We start from the raw sequence: 15560 nt of genomic DNA on the forward strand, positions 1-15560 counted from the left end.
TTAAGGACAATACCAGGCAATCAAAAGGCGCGCGGCTTTGGACAAAGTGCATTGAATGAATCAATTTCATGAACATATATTTAATTGCATTTCAACACGAGCCCCATGAAAATACTACTACAGACCTAGTAGAGATGTATGAGCAATAAATCAAAGGGAGCACAGTGACGATCATTGGGTTGAAGACATGTAAAATTGTGACATCAACCTGGACGATGTCCAGGTCAGAAACATAGAATAATCATATAAAAACGATCTTTAAGAAACTCACAAAAAAACACCAACGCTGGTTGGTGTCAAAGAAGAAGGGACGAGGAACAGAACTGGGGGAGAAGATGGTCAGCAAAGGATATCAAGAAAGGGAGATGATGAGAAAAATCAGTATTAGCATGGTATTCACTTCAAACGCTCATCCTTTAGATGGCGTCAGGGCTTGACTTCTATTTTATTCGATCATATAAAAATACGAAGGAGAAAAAAACTCACGGGTATCCTAAAGAGACGACCATCGAAGCTTGAGAAAGTCGGCGTCAGCAAGATGCATGCGAGGAGCGAAGATGAAAGCTCAGAAATTTGGGTATAGATGATTACAGTTCATGAACCAGATGGTTTCGAAGTAGCGATTCATTCTTTGACTCGTCACCGCGAGCGGGCAGAAAGTAAACAACTCACCTAGAGGGAGGGGAGAACGGACATGATGGACGACGATTCAACAGAAAAAAAGATCAGCTAAAAAGGCGAAAAGGGCCCACGTGATGCCACTTTAGGGCGGGGCTGCACGGGAGTGGCGCTGCGCCGCGTTGTGGGATCGGAACGGCCTTGGCGAGGATTGCCTCCTGCTCCTGAACTCCACCAGCAGCTTGCGACGCTACGAACATGGCAAACGTGATACACCCCCATCCCCAAATCGACCTCTACCCTGGCCCCGTCAACCTCACTTCTTCGCCTTGCGGATTTGGCTTCGGTCTGTCCTCCTCCTCCCTGATGAATTGGCCGACGCCAGGCACACACGGGGCGTTCACGCACTCCGCCACAATACAACCGCTTGCGTCAACCCTCGCGCAGCCCGCTCGCACACTCAAAAGACGACACGAACACGACGACGAGCATGAGGGCGGTTCTACAAGGCATCATAGTCCGGGTGCGAAGGACGTTGCGATGGACAGGAGCCCCACGCCTGAGCGACCTAAACGGGCCGTGCCCAAGCGCGCGCGCACGACACTTGCGGCATCGGGCTCGAAAGATAATCAGAATAGCAAGGAAAACAAGGCATCAGGATCGGAAGATAACGATGTGGATGTAGGCGTGCTGCTCGGTGAGTTTCCTGTCGTTGTTCTCGTTACAAGACAGGTATCGACGGCGTGATATCCACAGCTAGCCTCCCGCCACAATCACTACTTCCGCTCCTGAATGCTCTCGTGTCGCATCAGCCATCCCTGAAACCGCTCGTGTTATCGCTCATACCCCGTCCCTCTCTCGAAACCGCCATACAGGCGCTCGCTCAATGCGCCAAGAAACTTCGCGACGCGTACCCCTACTCCAACAGCACCCACAACGCCTTGCCGACATCGCTCGGCTTTGGTTTTGGTTCAAGCTTCAACAGCCGGCAAAGCTCGCTCGGAAGTTCTCCGATAGGCTTTGGCCGCCCATCGCCGACGCCGCAGCCATCAGGGTTCAGCACGCCATCGGGCTCGGACTCGAACGGGGGCATGCGCGAAGAGTACATCGTTTCCCGCCTGCGCCCTCACATTAACGAGTTTGTGTCCGCATGTCTCGCGTACCTCCCATATTTCTCGTACCTTCCCGCGCCGACGTCGCATCCCATCTCACTCTCCCAACCAGCGACACCGAATGCCTCGCTGCCTCAGCCCAAGGAAAGACCGCACCCGACGGAGACGTTCCAGTTCCTCTCGACGCTGACGACGCACGTCCTGCAGCAGCCTCCGCTCGCGCAGGCGTCGCTAGCCCCGGCGTTGCTTCCGCGGCTGCTCGCCGAGTGGAGGGCGTGGATCGATCGCGTGGATGAAATCGTGAACAAGGAGGGCGGCATGTTTGGCGGGGAGACCGTGCGCGCGTGGGAGCGGGACCTCGACACGTTCGCGGAGGCCAAGGGGCACGGACTAGAGGCGTTCAAGGAGATCAGGGATCGGTGGGTGGGGAAGGTGGGCTGGCTGGTGGGGCGAATGCTGCAGCCGATGATGGAAGTATAGAGAGGCCTGTCGCTCTGCAGCGTGGGGACACGAGATGTCGCGTCCATTGAATTGCAATATTGTCGTCGGTCACCGCATCCATCGTTTCTCATGCTTCATCACACACACATACATGCGCTCGCGACCGTTATTGATACCATCCTACGCTCCTTTTGGTTTTTTGTGTTATTTTTGTCATACGTTTATCACGACTCTCAAATGAACGGATCGTGCGTGTAATACGCTGTAATACGAGTACGAGAAGCCAGAGGCCATTCCGGGACCATTTGCCGGATGGGGCAGCCGACTGGTGTTGATCCGTATTTGGTCCGTGGACCTGTGCACCTCCAAGTTTTGGGCTGTCGCTCGACGCAAAGGCTCCCACCGACATTTGCTGTCTCCTTCGTCTCCCGTTCTGTCCCATGCATGATTTATCATGCGACTCGCTTGAAGACCGCCGCTCCTCTCGTCGCCCACTGTCCTCCCCATTTTCGGTCCTTCCTGCAAGAGGCTGCCGCGCGCGCCTACGTGCGTGTACGGTCGTACCACTCCACCTCCTCCCATCGATCCGCAGATGCTGGGGGAAGCAGCGCGGGTCGCGCGCCGTCCTCGCGCACCCATGACGCACCCAAGACGCGGTGCGCCGTGATCCAACTTATATATCTCTGTTTTGTGGTCGTGACGTTTCAACCATTTGTATTCATCAGGCCTGTCGTCTCGCCCCTCAGTGTTTTTGCCGCATTTCGAGGCCAGCAAAGACGTGCGCCCTCCGAGGCGCGCCAGGCCCCTTCTGCACCTGTGCCCCACCCGTACGCGTCGGCGGATCCACCCGAAAGCATTCCCGCACGCACCTATGACCTGTCGCGGAGTCTACCCTGGAGACAGGAAGGCATGAGGCCAGTGAAACACGCTCGATGGAGCGGCTCCACCCCAACTCCCTCCCGTCGTGCCCCCCGTCGCGACCCACGAGCGAGGGGCGTGGGCGTCGCCGGGTTCATCGACCCCGAGGATCTCGCGGACGCCGACGTGGATTTCGACCTTGACCCGGGGCGCGCGCGCGCGTTCATCTCCGAGGCCGCGGACGACGACGCGGGCGCGCCAGACGCGTGCGACATGCGCGCTCCGCGCCCGCCCCTCCCTCTCGTGCGCGCAGGTCCCTTTGAGACGTACGCGGGGCGGGTCTCGGACCCTTTGGCGCGGGCGTCGTTGTTTCGGCGGCTGCTGTCCATGCTCACGACCTCGCCCCCGGCGTCCCTGCAGCGGCTGTTGGAGTACCACGACGCGCACCCCGAGTCGCATTCGACGCGCGCGCTGAACCTGCTGATCGCGCTCGCGATCCGGCACACGGCGTTTGGGACGGCGCGGAGGCTGCTGGACCGGTTCGAGGCGCTGGGGATGAGGGGGAACGACGAGACGGTGAAGCTGCGCGTGAGGCTGCTGGTGCGGGAGGACCGGTGGCCGGACGCGTGGGCGCTGGTGATGGGGAAGGAGGACGTCAGGAACGGGGCGGGGCGGCATACGCTGGAGAAGGTGTCCGTGGCGGTGTGGGCGGAGTTGCTGGGCACGCCGAAGCGGGGTGCGCGACGGGAGCGGAGACGGGAAGGCGGGTTGAAGATGCGGCCCGTGAAGCGGGTGGATGGCGGGCTGCGGGACGTGGAGCGGTACGAGCTGGTGATGAGGCAGATACCGAACCTGAGACGGACGGGGAGGCCGCCTGTGCGGGTGATCTCCATGGCGGTGGAGGCGTTGCTACGGATGGGTAAGCGGGAGGCAGCGCTGGAGGTAATGACGGAGTGGCTGGGGCGGGAGAAGGCGGAGACGGGGCTGCGGCTGGTGCATTTGTACCTCGCGCTCCGGGGGTCGAAGCGGGGGGTGCAGAGTTTTTACGAGGTGCTGCGGGAGCTGAACGGGCTGTTGGGTGCGTTTGGGTCGGTGCGGCCGAACGGGGGCACGCTGTTTCTGCTGCTGGGGCATCTGCGGCGTGCGACGAGGTGCGGGACGCTCGCGGAGCGGGTGGCGCGAGGGTTCCAGCGGCGGTGGGGGTCGAGGGTGGTGAGCGGGCGGGTGCGAGGGCGGATCGTGGCGCTCGCGGCAAAGGAGGGCAGGCAGGACATCGTCGAGCGGTGGGCGGCAGGCGGGGAGATGGCGCAGCGAGCCGGGCGGCAGTGGAAGCGGCAGGGAGAGGTGGCGGGCACCGGCACGGGGCGGCGGCGAGTCGCGCGACCGCGGCTGGGGCTCGTGTACGGCAAGCGGGGGACCGGGACGATCCGGGAGGCAAGGGCGCTGCAGAGGATGGCGGTGGGGCGGGGGGCGGGGCGTGCATGTGCCGGACGGAGCGCGCACCCACGCAGACGGCTCGGGGGGCAGGGATCGAATGCGCGGGCTGCCACCGGGGGTCTCGGAGCGCTCGCGTCGGCGCCGCCGTGTGGAGGATCGTGTGCGCCTGGCATATATCCCGATAGGACTGGACGGCCCGCTAAGTCTGCTCCACTTCCCTTTGGCTTTGCCAGTCCCCACCCGTCGGGGACATCGGGCAGCTTCTCGACTTCTCCCACCGTCGTCGCCTCTCGATCCCGCCTCCTCCCAACCCGTCCGCCATCCGCTCCGATTTATTAATTAACCTCAATTTTGGCCTCCTTCATTCCCCTTCCGCTTCCTTCCTCTTCCGTCACGTCTTCCACGTCCGACAGTGTTTCACGCACCCAGACCCAGATCCGCCTCCTCTCCTCCATCTCCCCGCCGTTCCCCTTGCGTATCCCGCATCTCCGCATCCGGCCCCTCCATCATTCCACGTCGCCCAGTTTGTCCTTTCCTGAGTCTTCCCAAACTCCGTCCAGATCCTCTCTGCCACAATCTCAACCTTCTCCCTCTCTCTCCCTCTCTCCCCATCAACGTCAGCACCCTCTTTCATCCCCGCCCCTTGGCTAAAGCCCCGTCTAGCCTGCCCGTCGTAAGTACGATGCACATCTCTCGTGGATCAACTCTTTTTCTTTTCAAATCCGCGACCGCTATTACTTACTCGAGATCCAAGATGTCCGATGACCAACGACCTCACCCTCCCCGCGGTCTCTTCAATCTTGTTTGAAACCCTGTCAGATCACCGCCTCTGGCCCTAATGCACAATCCAGCTCTCTCCGTTCACCGCCTGACGTTCCCCCAATTCACCACAAAATAAAAAGGTCGGTCTCTGTCCTCCTCAATGCAGCCCATTTTCCCCCTCGCCGATCTCCCACCCCGCTTATTTTTTTATATTATATATTCACGCTCATGTCTGCTCAGTACCGTGCCCCCACCGCTGAACAGGTCCTTTCCCTCGCCTGCGCCGTCGTTGGCGTCGGCCCAGGAGGGAGCACCTCGATGCTGGCGTACGTCCCACACCCCCCGCCCCTTAAATGCTCTCGGATCCGCGCTCAATCGCGCCGCCGCCCCGTTCGCAGTCGCGTCTCCATCTCGGACTATCGGGGGAACGTCCTCTTTGATTGCTACGTCGCGCCGACCGTGCCCATCACCGACTATCGCACCAGCACGACCGCGATCGAGCCCGGACACCTCCATTCGCGTACGTTTTCGCTGCTCTCGACGCTCGACTCGCCACCGCCGCCGCCGCCTGACGCCTGTTTGGTAAAAGCGTCGGCCTATAAATTTTCTCAGGTACAGCAGCACGTCGCCAACCTGATCAGAGACAAGGTCGTCGTCGGCCACTCGCTCTGGAACGACCTCTCAGGTAATGCAGCGCACGCGCCGTGATCGACGCGCCGATCCCTCGTCACGCCGAGAACTCAACCTGCTATTTCAGTGCTCGGCATTCCGCATCCCGCAGTCAACACTCGCGACGTCGCGCTCTACCAGCCCTTCCGGAACGCCCTTCGGTCCCCGAATCAGGTCATCGGCCTGCAGACCCTGACTTGGCACCTCATGCGCCGTCGGTGCCAGGACGGCCAGCTCGATCCAGTACGTTAGCGTCCCTCGCGTCTTGCATCCTTTCGCGACGCGTCCAGGATAGATAGCTGACCCGCCGCGGTGTTTTTACTCGACTCGCTCGCGTCTGCGCCTCGACCACCGTCCATCGCCACCACGCTCGCGTCGCGCAGCTCGAGAACGCCCGCGCCGCCCTAGACCTGTATCGGTCCCACGCTACTGAATGGGAAAAGGCCATCAGCGACGGCCATTGGCCTTCTGCACTGCCTCCGAGCACGTTTTCGCGCTGCTATCTGTAAGCGTCCTTGCCGCGACGCTACGACACGCTTGGCCCTCGAGCAGGGATGGCAAGGCAGCATCGGGTGTTTCACTCCAATTTCATATCATATACGGATTCCTCTGGCGCATAATATTCTAGAACCCCCCCCCGTTGTTCCTAGCTGGGGTTCCTCCGTAATGGATCGAGAGCCGCCATATTCATCTCATCCGGGGGCTCGACGCTCGTCTCTGCTCTCTCAAACTCGTAATTTGCAATTAGAGCTTAAATGTTGTAAAGCTTATTTGTCAGAGTTCCCCGTGCCCTTCCCGATCCGATGTAGACTTGCCGCGTAGATGTCTAGTAGTATAGAGACCTTTCGCCGAACTGTCCTCCCAACTATATTGCTCACCATAGTCTTACCTGTAACTTTCCGTACATATATAGTCGAATCTACCGCCGTCCTGTGTCCATAGTAGACGCATCATATATCGTATCGTGCCCTGGTGCCGCTTTTTGATTCCCACCTCGAATGCATCCGCCCAGGTAACGTTCTGATCCATCTAAGATCGCCACGCCATCGGCGCACAGCCTCGCCAATACAAATACGAATGACATCGTGCGTCACTGTCGAGTCTGCAGAAATAAAAAGAAGCACCGTGAGCGCCCGGTCGACAGTGCCACCGTGCTGCTTCTTCCCCTGGTCGCCAAAGTACTGACCTTTTCGGCGTCTAGATTGCGCATGAGGCCTTCGTACACGAAGAGCGCGCACGCGTTGGAAGGGAACGCGCGAAGCAGGCTCGTGCCCAGGCCGGCGTAGAACCCACGAGCCCCCGACGTGCGATAGACGCTGAGGACGGCGGTTGTAAATGATGGCGGTCGCGTTGAGACCGGCGTGGCCATGATTCGGCTGCAGTGCGTGAGACGGAGAAATGTATGAGCGCGTCGGAAGGTTCGCACGTGAAGATTCGGACGACTGACTTTTTGACGTTATCGGTGGGAATGGCCATGACCCAGTACACGAGCGAGGCAAGGCCGCCGGACATAAAGTTTGCATGACCCACGCTCATCTGGAGTCAGAGAGAAGCGCACGCGGGGTTTTCGCATTACAAAACGGGGGAAGGAGACGAGGGCGGCCACCCGACGTACCTCGAACGGCGTGCCCTCGAGCTTCGCAAAGGCCCGCATGAAAGCCTAGAGAGTCGGCTTCGGGCTCCAGCCTCGCACGTCACACGTAAAACTTGAATAGGACTCGAACCTCGAACGAGCCAAACATCCACAAAAAGTTGCATCTGTATATCAGGCTAGACGGCAGCGCAGTCCAGAGGCCCCGAGCGCCGCGCGCCTGCACGATGCATCGCGCGCAGTCAAAAGGCCCTTTGAACTGGCGCTCTGCGGCGTTGCTCTGCAGCTGCATCTGCAGTTGTACCTTCAGCAATTCCATGGGTGTGGCGAGGAATGTGCTGCCGTTAGGAACGAGCAACGTGAGAGAAATCAAAGTATATGTGAGCGATCGTCAACGCGCCAGGGGCTTGCATCTCGAGTACCTTGTGAGCCCCGCAAACAGGCCGGCGATGCCGTGGGCGGCGAGCGTCAGCCTTTTGGCGTCGGAGCCGGGTATGCGCTCCGTCATTCCATGCCGGAGAAGGAACAGCCGATAATTATGCAGCGAGCCTAGGAGGACGGAGTCTATGACCGCCCATCCAAGGGCCGGAGGGGTGACCCCTTTGTAGAGCGCAAATACCGACTGAGTACTTGGACGTAAAATCAGAAAGGTGATAAGAGTCGAGGGGCGGGTCTCGCACCTCCTTGCGGACCGTCTGCAGAAGGCAATCGATGGCGCCACGATAGGTTCCAGGCGGCGAGCATTGGAGTCGCGTCTTGATCGTATCAAATCTTAAAAGAAAATGCGGCGTGAGCCTAAAGAAAACTTACTGTATTTGTGTGCGCATACGCTTGTTCAGGCCTCGAACATACGTGGAAGCGAGCGGGACGCACCTGACTAACGGCCTCGAAGCCTACCCATGACCGACGGCGACCTGTGACGGAGTTCATGTTCAACGCCGTGAACGCGATGGCGATGGAACTTTTTCAATGGTACCTTCGTAAGGCCTTGCGATACTGTGAGCCCGTGGCGCGAGACGCGATTGAATGTATCACGCACCGCTTCCTATACCCGCAAATGCACCAGAGAATCTGAAATGGCTGTCCAAGCCTCCCGACGACGATTGGTTCATCCAAACCAAGTATCAGTTCAATCCAGCTCGCACTCCAGGAGTTCCCCAGGCAAGCGCCGTCACGTGTCACCCCATGCAGTATGATTCGTGGTTGCTGACCGAGTCTGACGTGTACTCTCTTGCCTCCGACCGAGTTACGGCTCTCACACTCAAAGAGCTCAGCTACTGTGGTCTAATAGTTGCTTGGCTTGCTCGTCTACTAATGGCCTCCACGGGGGAGAATAAATCGCCGTCGAGCGATCAGTCGGACGAGAGACAGTGTCGGATATGCTTGGATGGCACGGACGATACGCTAGGACGCCTCATTCGTCCTTGCCTTTGCAAGGGCTCCATCAGTGTATGTCATTTTGCGCTGAAATTGATTTGTTCGTGCCATGATCTGTCGCGCCGCTTTACGCATTCAGTACGTGCACGTCAAGTGCCTCCAGCGCTGGCGCAACTCGTCTCCTACGGCGTCAGCCTTTTTCACCTGCCCCCAGTGTCATTACCAATACCGATTCGCTCGCACTCAGATAGTGGGGCTCGCGACTAACCCCGGTGCGCAGTACTCTGTGCGTCGCCACACCCCAAACCGCCCTCTGACGTTTTACCAGTCGTCATCGCCGCCCTCTCGACCGTCTTCTTCGTCCTCCTCGTCCTTGCGTCATCCACCATCACGACCACCTTCATATCCGCATTTGACGATACCTATGACTCCGAACCATCGTACTCCTATTGGTCGCTCTCCTCGTACTGGTACAACCCGATTGACGTCGGCCACGACCTCGTCCGCGTGGGCCTTCGCATCATTCAAGATGAATCTGGCGGGCTCTTCGATGCCGATACCCTATTCTCCACCCGCGCCCAGGCGGAAGGCTCGCTCGAACCACCGTCTCCTCCAGGAATCATGAAGCGCCTCTTACGCCGCTTCGTTTTAGGGCTACCCGTCGTCGGCGCCGGCTCGCTCGTGCATATGCTCCTTTCCCTTCCGTTGCTGACACCCGTGCATTGGCTCGCACGCTTTCGAGGCGGAAGGAGCAGGCGCAACTCAGGCTCCCGCGACACGGCGGCGGTCGTCATCATCATTTTGTTGATTGTCGGTGTTGCGAGGTCAGAGCATTTGTTCCCGCTAACGAAGCCAAGATCACAACTCAGGCTCCGTGTCTATCACTCATGACGTGACTTGTGTTACAGGGTGCTCTACAAGGTCTATCGACTGACGGAGAACTTGTCCAAGCGGATCCTGCTCCGTGCCGAGGACATCATCCTCGAGGTCGGCCAGGTTTGATACCCCCACCATCTGCTTGCGCGTCGTCGGCCCCCATTGTCGTGTCTTCGTCCGCGAGCGCGAGCGCGCTCGCATCTCGCAGATGGAGTGGGGCTGTTTTGACTTATTTATTTCGCGCGATGTTTCGGGGTTTCGTACTCGTTCTCACAATCTTCTGACCCAGCTCTGTTGTACACTACTGCCACACGGCCTGTTACCTTGGACCGACGATCGGGATAGAATGTAAAATTGACGTCGCATTTTCAGAGCGATGTCGGATGCATACATATGTGTCCTGCTGAGTTTTAGCTGAACGATCTTATCCGAGATGAGTTGTCCATAGAAACTGAACAGTATCTCCCAGAGGCATGACATTGCCTGCGCTTGACTTCGATCAAGGGTGAGTCACCAAGTTTTGTTCCTGTATCATTGTAGGTCCGAGGTGGCCGTAGTATGGGCAGTGGTATATTTTTATACAGCATTCCTTACATTTTAGACTGCCATTCAGTCTACAGAGTGACTGGACCGACGGACATCACCAATTCCGCCGAAGCTCGCGTCGAATGCTCTCGTACCCCTCACGGGTGCCCTTCCACGCGTCGTCTTTTGACAGCTCCCGAAGATATACGTCCACCGCCGAATCGATGCGGTTGACGGGGAAGTATTCGCTGGACGAGCGCTTCGCGGCCTCCAGCCAATCCTGCATGAGAATGCAGATAGCAGCGGAGAGTGTATGGACGGCCTCTTGCGTAGTGAATGGTGGTATCTGCGAATCGGAGCGCGCTCAGCGAGGTGTTTTTGCGGATAGAAAAAAGCCGAATTTCACCTGGGAGTCATACATCTGGTGTAGGACGTCCCATGCTTCTGCATATGGCACCCCACATTGGACCAAGATTCTCGGAACCCAGCCGGGGGAAATGGCAGCCGCATTTACTAGTTGGAACCTTACGAGGAGGAGGGCAATATGTCCTGGGAGTTCATGTGAACTTCACTCAAAATGTGTTCCGTAATGTCATGGCTCACGGAATGGGAATGCGCAATCTGACGGATGGAATCGCTGGCCTAAGGGAACTATGTCGGATTGAAGCTTGTCCGCGGCTTCAGCAGGAGCGACGCCTTGTGTATCTGAAGAGAATGAGACACGGTTCAAGAAATTGAAAGAAAAAAAGTAGACACATACCTTCTTCAATCAGACGATCCCAGATCCCACACAGCAATTTCTCGTCTCGATGCTGTGAGACGTGAAAAATAAGGAGTTTGGCCACGCCCAGATCATATGGGTCTGCATAGACCTGAAACAGCTAAATAAAATTTCCAATCAGTCGGGGTCGAACAGGAATATAACAGACATACTTCGGTAATGTTGTATAATCCACGCTCTAACAAGCCAACCTTTTGCTTGAAGCCCTCGTCCTCTGATTCTTGGACGCGGGGTAACAACATGCTGTAGATCTCAAGCTGCACCTGGGCGACATCAAGCTTCTCCTCAAGCTCTGTGAGGAAGGCAATGGCAGACTCATGTTGACCGCCGACGGAGACAGGATGTGACTTGGCATTGCCAACGGCGAGGGTGAGATATTCGAGACGCTGAGAAAGTGTGAGGGGGAAGCTAAGGTATTGAGTTTAGATTTCATTTTGGAGCGCGGCGAAGGAATAATGACGAACTCGATGGATTCAGCGAAAACATTGAGGACTTGTGCTGCTCGTAGCGGCTGGCCGTCTTTAACATAAAATTGCCAGAGCAGTTGATACTTGTCCACCGTAGGGGGGTCACGTTGTAGATATGCTTCGAGGTATGCAGGGCGCATCTAAGCAACACAGCATATGTTGAGTACCGGATCACGCTCAAAAATGTGGGCAATGAGACCAACCTCTAACAATTCATCCGCCAGCCCCCGATCGATTAACCACTCATACAGACATGAGTGAAACATTTCGTCAGGGCTCGCAAACGCCAATTCATAGGCGTGAGCTCTAATCCGTTCTGCATCCTCACTCTCCTTCCCAGTCTTGCCCTCAAACGACTCCAAAGAGTCCAAAACCAAGTCATAACATCGTGCCCTCCGCTCCCAGTGCTCCTTCCGCGGATCAACGTCCGCCGAAGCAACGGCAGATGCCGAAGTAGAGGTCGCCACAGGTGCGGACGATATCTGAGGGGTACCGAGCCAATATTCTTGGCCGAGGTGATCCGAATCCGAGGCCTCCGCGCAATGCAACGGTAGTTCGACCGCACCCTTAACATACTGAAGTTGTTGGTAATCGCCAATGATTTCGCGGAGTTTTTCGAAGTCAATGATACGAGCACCTTTTATGAACAATCTAGAGGCCCAGACTCAGTGACATTGCATGATATCGAAGGACATCTTGTACGCACCTCAGCGACTCGCTCAAAAAATTTTGACGCTCCGCCGGGTTGCGACTTTCCACAGCCTTGCGGGTATTTTCCTTCGCCTAACAATGCAAAGAATGCCGTTATAACGAATGGTTGTATGACCCGAGGAGAGATCGGTACTCACCTTGTAAAGCATCACATCATCTGTGCTACAAAATGAACCACAACGTGCTTGCAAGACGTCGCTAATTGTATCAACCTGGAAAGCTCAAGTGAGACAAAAGTGAGACAAACACCCAAAAGGTTTGGATACAAAGCCCTTACCGCAATTTGTTGGCCAATCTGCTGGTCAATGACCACGTTCACCAAGGCCCGAGAGGCTGCCACACCATTCTGGCCGGTGATGAGTTCTTCGAAGGTCAGAGAAGTGATCAGCTTCTGCGTTTCTACGTCAGTTCTATAACAAGTTGGTATGAATTTCATTATACGCCGTTGATCACGAGACCATTGACTTACTGTGCGATCAGTTCTCCAATCCGATGGTCATTGAGAAGCAAAAAGAAAGAAGCGCCCTCAATCGTGCGAGCCAGAAGCGTCTGAAGCTGAGCGACTGAGTTTTGTTCAGCCTGAGAATATGGTCGCATATCAATGAACCGTCGGCATCGACACAAACACGTGAACCTCACCTTCCAGGCTTCTTGATCACTCGCAGGCGCAGCACGTGCTCCGGTATAATCAGCAGTGCCCGAATGAAAGAGATGAGGATTCTTGTCCAAAAAGTCCTTCAATGCGAACAAATTCTTTTGAACCATGAATAGAAGTTCTTCTGAGATATTTGTCTCGTGCAGACCGAGGGAGCTGTGGTGTTCACATCATTAAAGCGAGGTGTTTCGGAGAGCAAAGCATGAAACACTGTACCCAAGCTTCGTCAGCTTGCTCTTCCATACGGGCCGCACTAACCGTGCAAAATAGAGTGCAAACCCTTCTCGACGACCACTGAAAAGCGCAGTTCCCGTCCCATCACCAACGTCTATCGGTAACAAAGAAGCAGATGAATGAATTATCGGGCCATTGATGCGGTTAGACTCACTAGTCCCGTATGCTAATCGTTCAGTCCACACCGGCCGCTCGCCGCAATCATAGAATGCTTGCTTCGCGACTTTTGCGACCTCAGGCGACAGTGTCGAAACACCACTTAACGGTGAAGGGTCCGATTGATCAATGAATGTATTACCGCATGCCAGTGCGAGCAGCATTGCGCAGGTCTGATCACGACCGAAACTTACGGTGGCTTATGAGCATACGAGTCTCCGAATACAGCAAAGTTTGCGTGCATACCTGTCACGAAAATCGATAATGTTTTGCATGTTGTTCTTCGTTAGAAATTCTTCGATGACTTCCTTGAGCCAATCCATGGCGCGGCGTTTTGCAAGAATTGTAAGCCCCACGTTAGTCAAGATCATAAACTGCTTCGGCGGCTCCAAAAATTGGTAAGCCAACTCATTTGTGACGACCGGTGTCGGCGTATCCGGAGGCAGGACAGTGGTACCGACGGCTGCCTGTGCCCGAGGGACGACTGCCATGGCCCATGTGCGCCCAGGAATGGAGAGAAGAATGGCACGCTCCGTCAGAGGTGTTCTCTGTGGAGCGGACCCACTGCCGTAGATATTGTGTACATATTGCGGTTGTGGGACAGATGCTGAGCTAAAAGGGCCTATCCGCGTCAGGTCAGGCGACATGCACAGAAGGAAGTCCATTCCATCTGTATCACCGGCTTGCGCAGCTACCGTCACGCCCGCGGAGTACATTGAACGCTCCAGGCCGGAAACAATGAACGGACGCGATGCTGGTGGAGGATGTTGGTTTTGTCGAGGTGCGTAGTTTGCTGGTTGTGGGAAAGGATTCGACTGTTCGTCTGGGTGAAGGAGGTTGGGGGGCGGAAGACGAACATGTATGAGCTGAAGTGAGCGGTGACCACGTGGCTCAGTACTACTGCTTGAGTGGTAGCTGTATGGTGTAGACGATGGAGCGAAGTAAAGCCGTACACCATTCATAGTGATTGCCATGAGTTGGATGCCTAAGCGTGACTCGTTCTGTTCGATAACATGGAGTGAGATGACTCGAAATGATTGGGGCGTCAGGGCGGGTGATCCTGGGGCCTTCTCCTGGGCTAATTTGTACAGGTTGTGAATCGTCTGCAATAGGTGAATGGACTTGTCGTGCTGTGGATAGTACACAGAAACAATGCTGTTTGCAGTCAGTGTGTAGAATATGCTCCGAGGTGCGTCGGCCAACACAGATACAATGCGATCTGAATGGTGATATTCTTAGAGGGCCACGCATAATGACAGCGAACAAAGTCGAGGGATGACGAACCTTCCGAGCTCGGTGTCGAGAAAAGGGGAAAGAGATTCTTTACACCACTGATAGAGTGGTCGATCAACTGTACGCGTTTCCCAAACCACCCTTCCTTCTCCTGGTAGTGCAATTCGTACAAATGACCATCCTGCGACCCGACCATGAACACTCGTCCATCGTTCATACCGATGACATCAGTCATCTCAACGCCACATGCTATTGACATGCCGGTGTCGTATAAGTCGATCTGTTTGCGAGTTCGATTACTGGGACCAGGGACATCCGTGATAGAGAGTCCGATGAGGAGAACCGTGACGGGGGTACAGATGACTAGGACATAGTTGATGTCGTCAATGAAGACGCCTGGCTTCGCTTTTACGAGGGCAACGTGAACAATCACATCGGGTTGGTCCGTATAGGAACTCAATTCTTGGCTAAAGCATGTGTTGGTGAGACGATGCAACACGATACTATTAAAGTCACTCACCCCTCCATGTAGTCCCAAAGAAATAATTTAGAATCAATCGATACCCATACCCGCTCCAGCTCGGGAATGATGCCCATATGTGAGACAACCTCGGTGGCTTATGCGCTTGTGAGCATCCATGTGCCGAGGATATTGTTAGGTACTCACCCTTATAATGTTCCCACAATGACTCTGGAATGGTGATGAGCTTCCGCTTTTGAAACGGGACACGGGGGTCATCTGCGAATACACTGTAGGATGCTGAAGACTGCCCTCCAGCTGCACCGACGTTGTTCACAAGGTTAAACTTCAAGAAGTCAGGGCTCATGATACTGTAGAGACGTACGAATGGTCAACATATCCCCCAGGTCCGGTATTGTTTGCGCATCCTTCGCAAACTGGTCCGCTAGCACTCGGCCCGCACTCTGGAGGGTTGGTAGATCTGTAGGTACGAGTTTTGGTGCCATAGGAAGGTTGCGAAAAGAAGCGGTGTTCCCGTTTGCATTCATTGATACCTCTAAACCGTCAAAATGGCCGGAGGAGCTTAAATGTTGAGCA

At 55.9% G+C, this 15560-nt stretch overlaps 6 protein-coding genes across 6 annotated transcripts; 3 read left to right on the top strand and 3 right to left on the bottom strand.

Annotated features, from left to right (window-relative positions):
• Positions 1 to 876: 876 nt before the first annotated feature.
• HETIRDRAFT_306187 (uncharacterized protein) lies at positions 877 to 2210 on the top strand (the record flags this gene model as incomplete). Its single annotated transcript, XM_009543013.1, has 2 exons — positions 877 to 1315; positions 1375 to 2210. The coding sequence occupies 2 exons, from the start codon at positions 877 to 879 to the stop codon at positions 2208 to 2210; spliced, it is 1275 nt and encodes a 424-aa protein (XP_009541308.1).
• An 830-nt stretch (positions 2211 to 3040) lies between these two features.
• Positions 3041 to 4639, bottom strand: HETIRDRAFT_413713 (uncharacterized protein; the record flags this gene model as incomplete). The annotated part of the gene is made up of 4 exons (XM_009543014.1): positions 3041 to 3662; positions 3710 to 4100; positions 4134 to 4274; positions 4414 to 4639. 4 exons carry the CDS (start codon positions 4637 to 4639, stop codon positions 3041 to 3043), a joined length of 1380 nt encoding a protein of 459 aa, XP_009541309.1.
• Positions 4640 to 5456: 817 nt separating this feature from the next.
• Positions 5457 to 6406, top strand: HETIRDRAFT_307095 (uncharacterized protein; the record flags this gene model as incomplete). Its single annotated transcript, XM_009543015.1, has 5 exons — positions 5457 to 5554; positions 5627 to 5748; positions 5818 to 5913; positions 5986 to 6140; positions 6281 to 6406. 5 exons carry the CDS (start codon positions 5457 to 5459, stop codon positions 6404 to 6406), a joined length of 597 nt encoding a protein of 198 aa, XP_009541310.1.
• Positions 6407 to 6987: 581 nt separating this feature from the next.
• HETIRDRAFT_41600 (mitochondrial carrier protein) lies at positions 6988 to 8237 on the bottom strand (the record flags this gene model as incomplete). Its single annotated transcript, XM_009542045.1, has 6 exons — positions 6988 to 7273; positions 7345 to 7433; positions 7513 to 7557; positions 7622 to 7826; positions 7911 to 8110; positions 8169 to 8237. Coding segments are annotated over 6 exons (894 nt in total), but the record flags the coding sequence as incomplete, so codon positions are not given.
• A 495-nt stretch (positions 8238 to 8732) lies between these two features.
• HETIRDRAFT_469399 (uncharacterized protein) lies at positions 8733 to 10072 on the top strand. Its single transcript, XM_009543016.1, has 4 exons — positions 8733 to 8937; positions 9005 to 9137; positions 9194 to 9675; positions 9774 to 10072. Exons 1-4 carry the CDS (start codon positions 8803 to 8805, stop codon positions 10023 to 10025), a joined length of 1002 nt encoding a protein of 333 aa, XP_009541311.1. The 5' UTR covers positions 8733 to 8802; the 3' UTR covers positions 10026 to 10072.
• A 309-nt stretch (positions 10073 to 10381) lies between these two features.
• Positions 10382 to 15511, bottom strand: HETIRDRAFT_305527 (uncharacterized protein; the record flags this gene model as incomplete). Its single annotated transcript, XM_009543017.1, has 19 exons — positions 10382 to 10612; positions 10673 to 10815; positions 10870 to 10962; positions 11021 to 11147; positions 11200 to 11455; positions 11512 to 11654; positions 11718 to 12165; positions 12221 to 12297; positions 12363 to 12445; positions 12469 to 12635; positions 12695 to 12804; positions 12865 to 13036; positions 13097 to 13208; positions 13269 to 13459; positions 13517 to 14489; positions 14555 to 14970; positions 15024 to 15120; positions 15171 to 15275; positions 15349 to 15511. The coding sequence occupies 19 exons, from the start codon at positions 15509 to 15511 to the stop codon at positions 10382 to 10384; spliced, it is 4107 nt and encodes a 1368-aa protein (XP_009541312.1).
• Positions 15512 to 15560: the final 49 nt, after the last annotated feature.

The sequence above is a fragment of the Heterobasidion irregulare genome (genome assembly GCF_000320585.1).
Source record: "Heterobasidion irregulare TC 32-1 unplaced genomic scaffold scaffold_01, whole genome shotgun sequence".
Lineage (NCBI taxonomy): Eukaryota > Fungi > Basidiomycota > Agaricomycetes > Russulales > Bondarzewiaceae > Heterobasidion > Heterobasidion irregulare.

Excerpts from the sequence above, each read along its gene's own strand:
- HETIRDRAFT_469399 (XM_009543016.1), top strand. The coding sequence starts at position 8,803 with ATGGCCTCCACGGGGGAGAATAAATCGCCGTCGAGCGATCAGTCGGAC. Across the intron at positions 8,938-9,004 it reads TTTGCAAGGGCTCCATCAGT|TACGTGCACGTCAAGTGCCT; the intron begins GTATGTCATTTT and ends TTACGCATTCAG. Across the intron at positions 9,676-9,773 it reads TCATCATCATTTTGTTGATT|GGTGCTCTACAAGGTCTATC; the intron begins GTCGGTGTTGCG and ends CTTGTGTTACAG.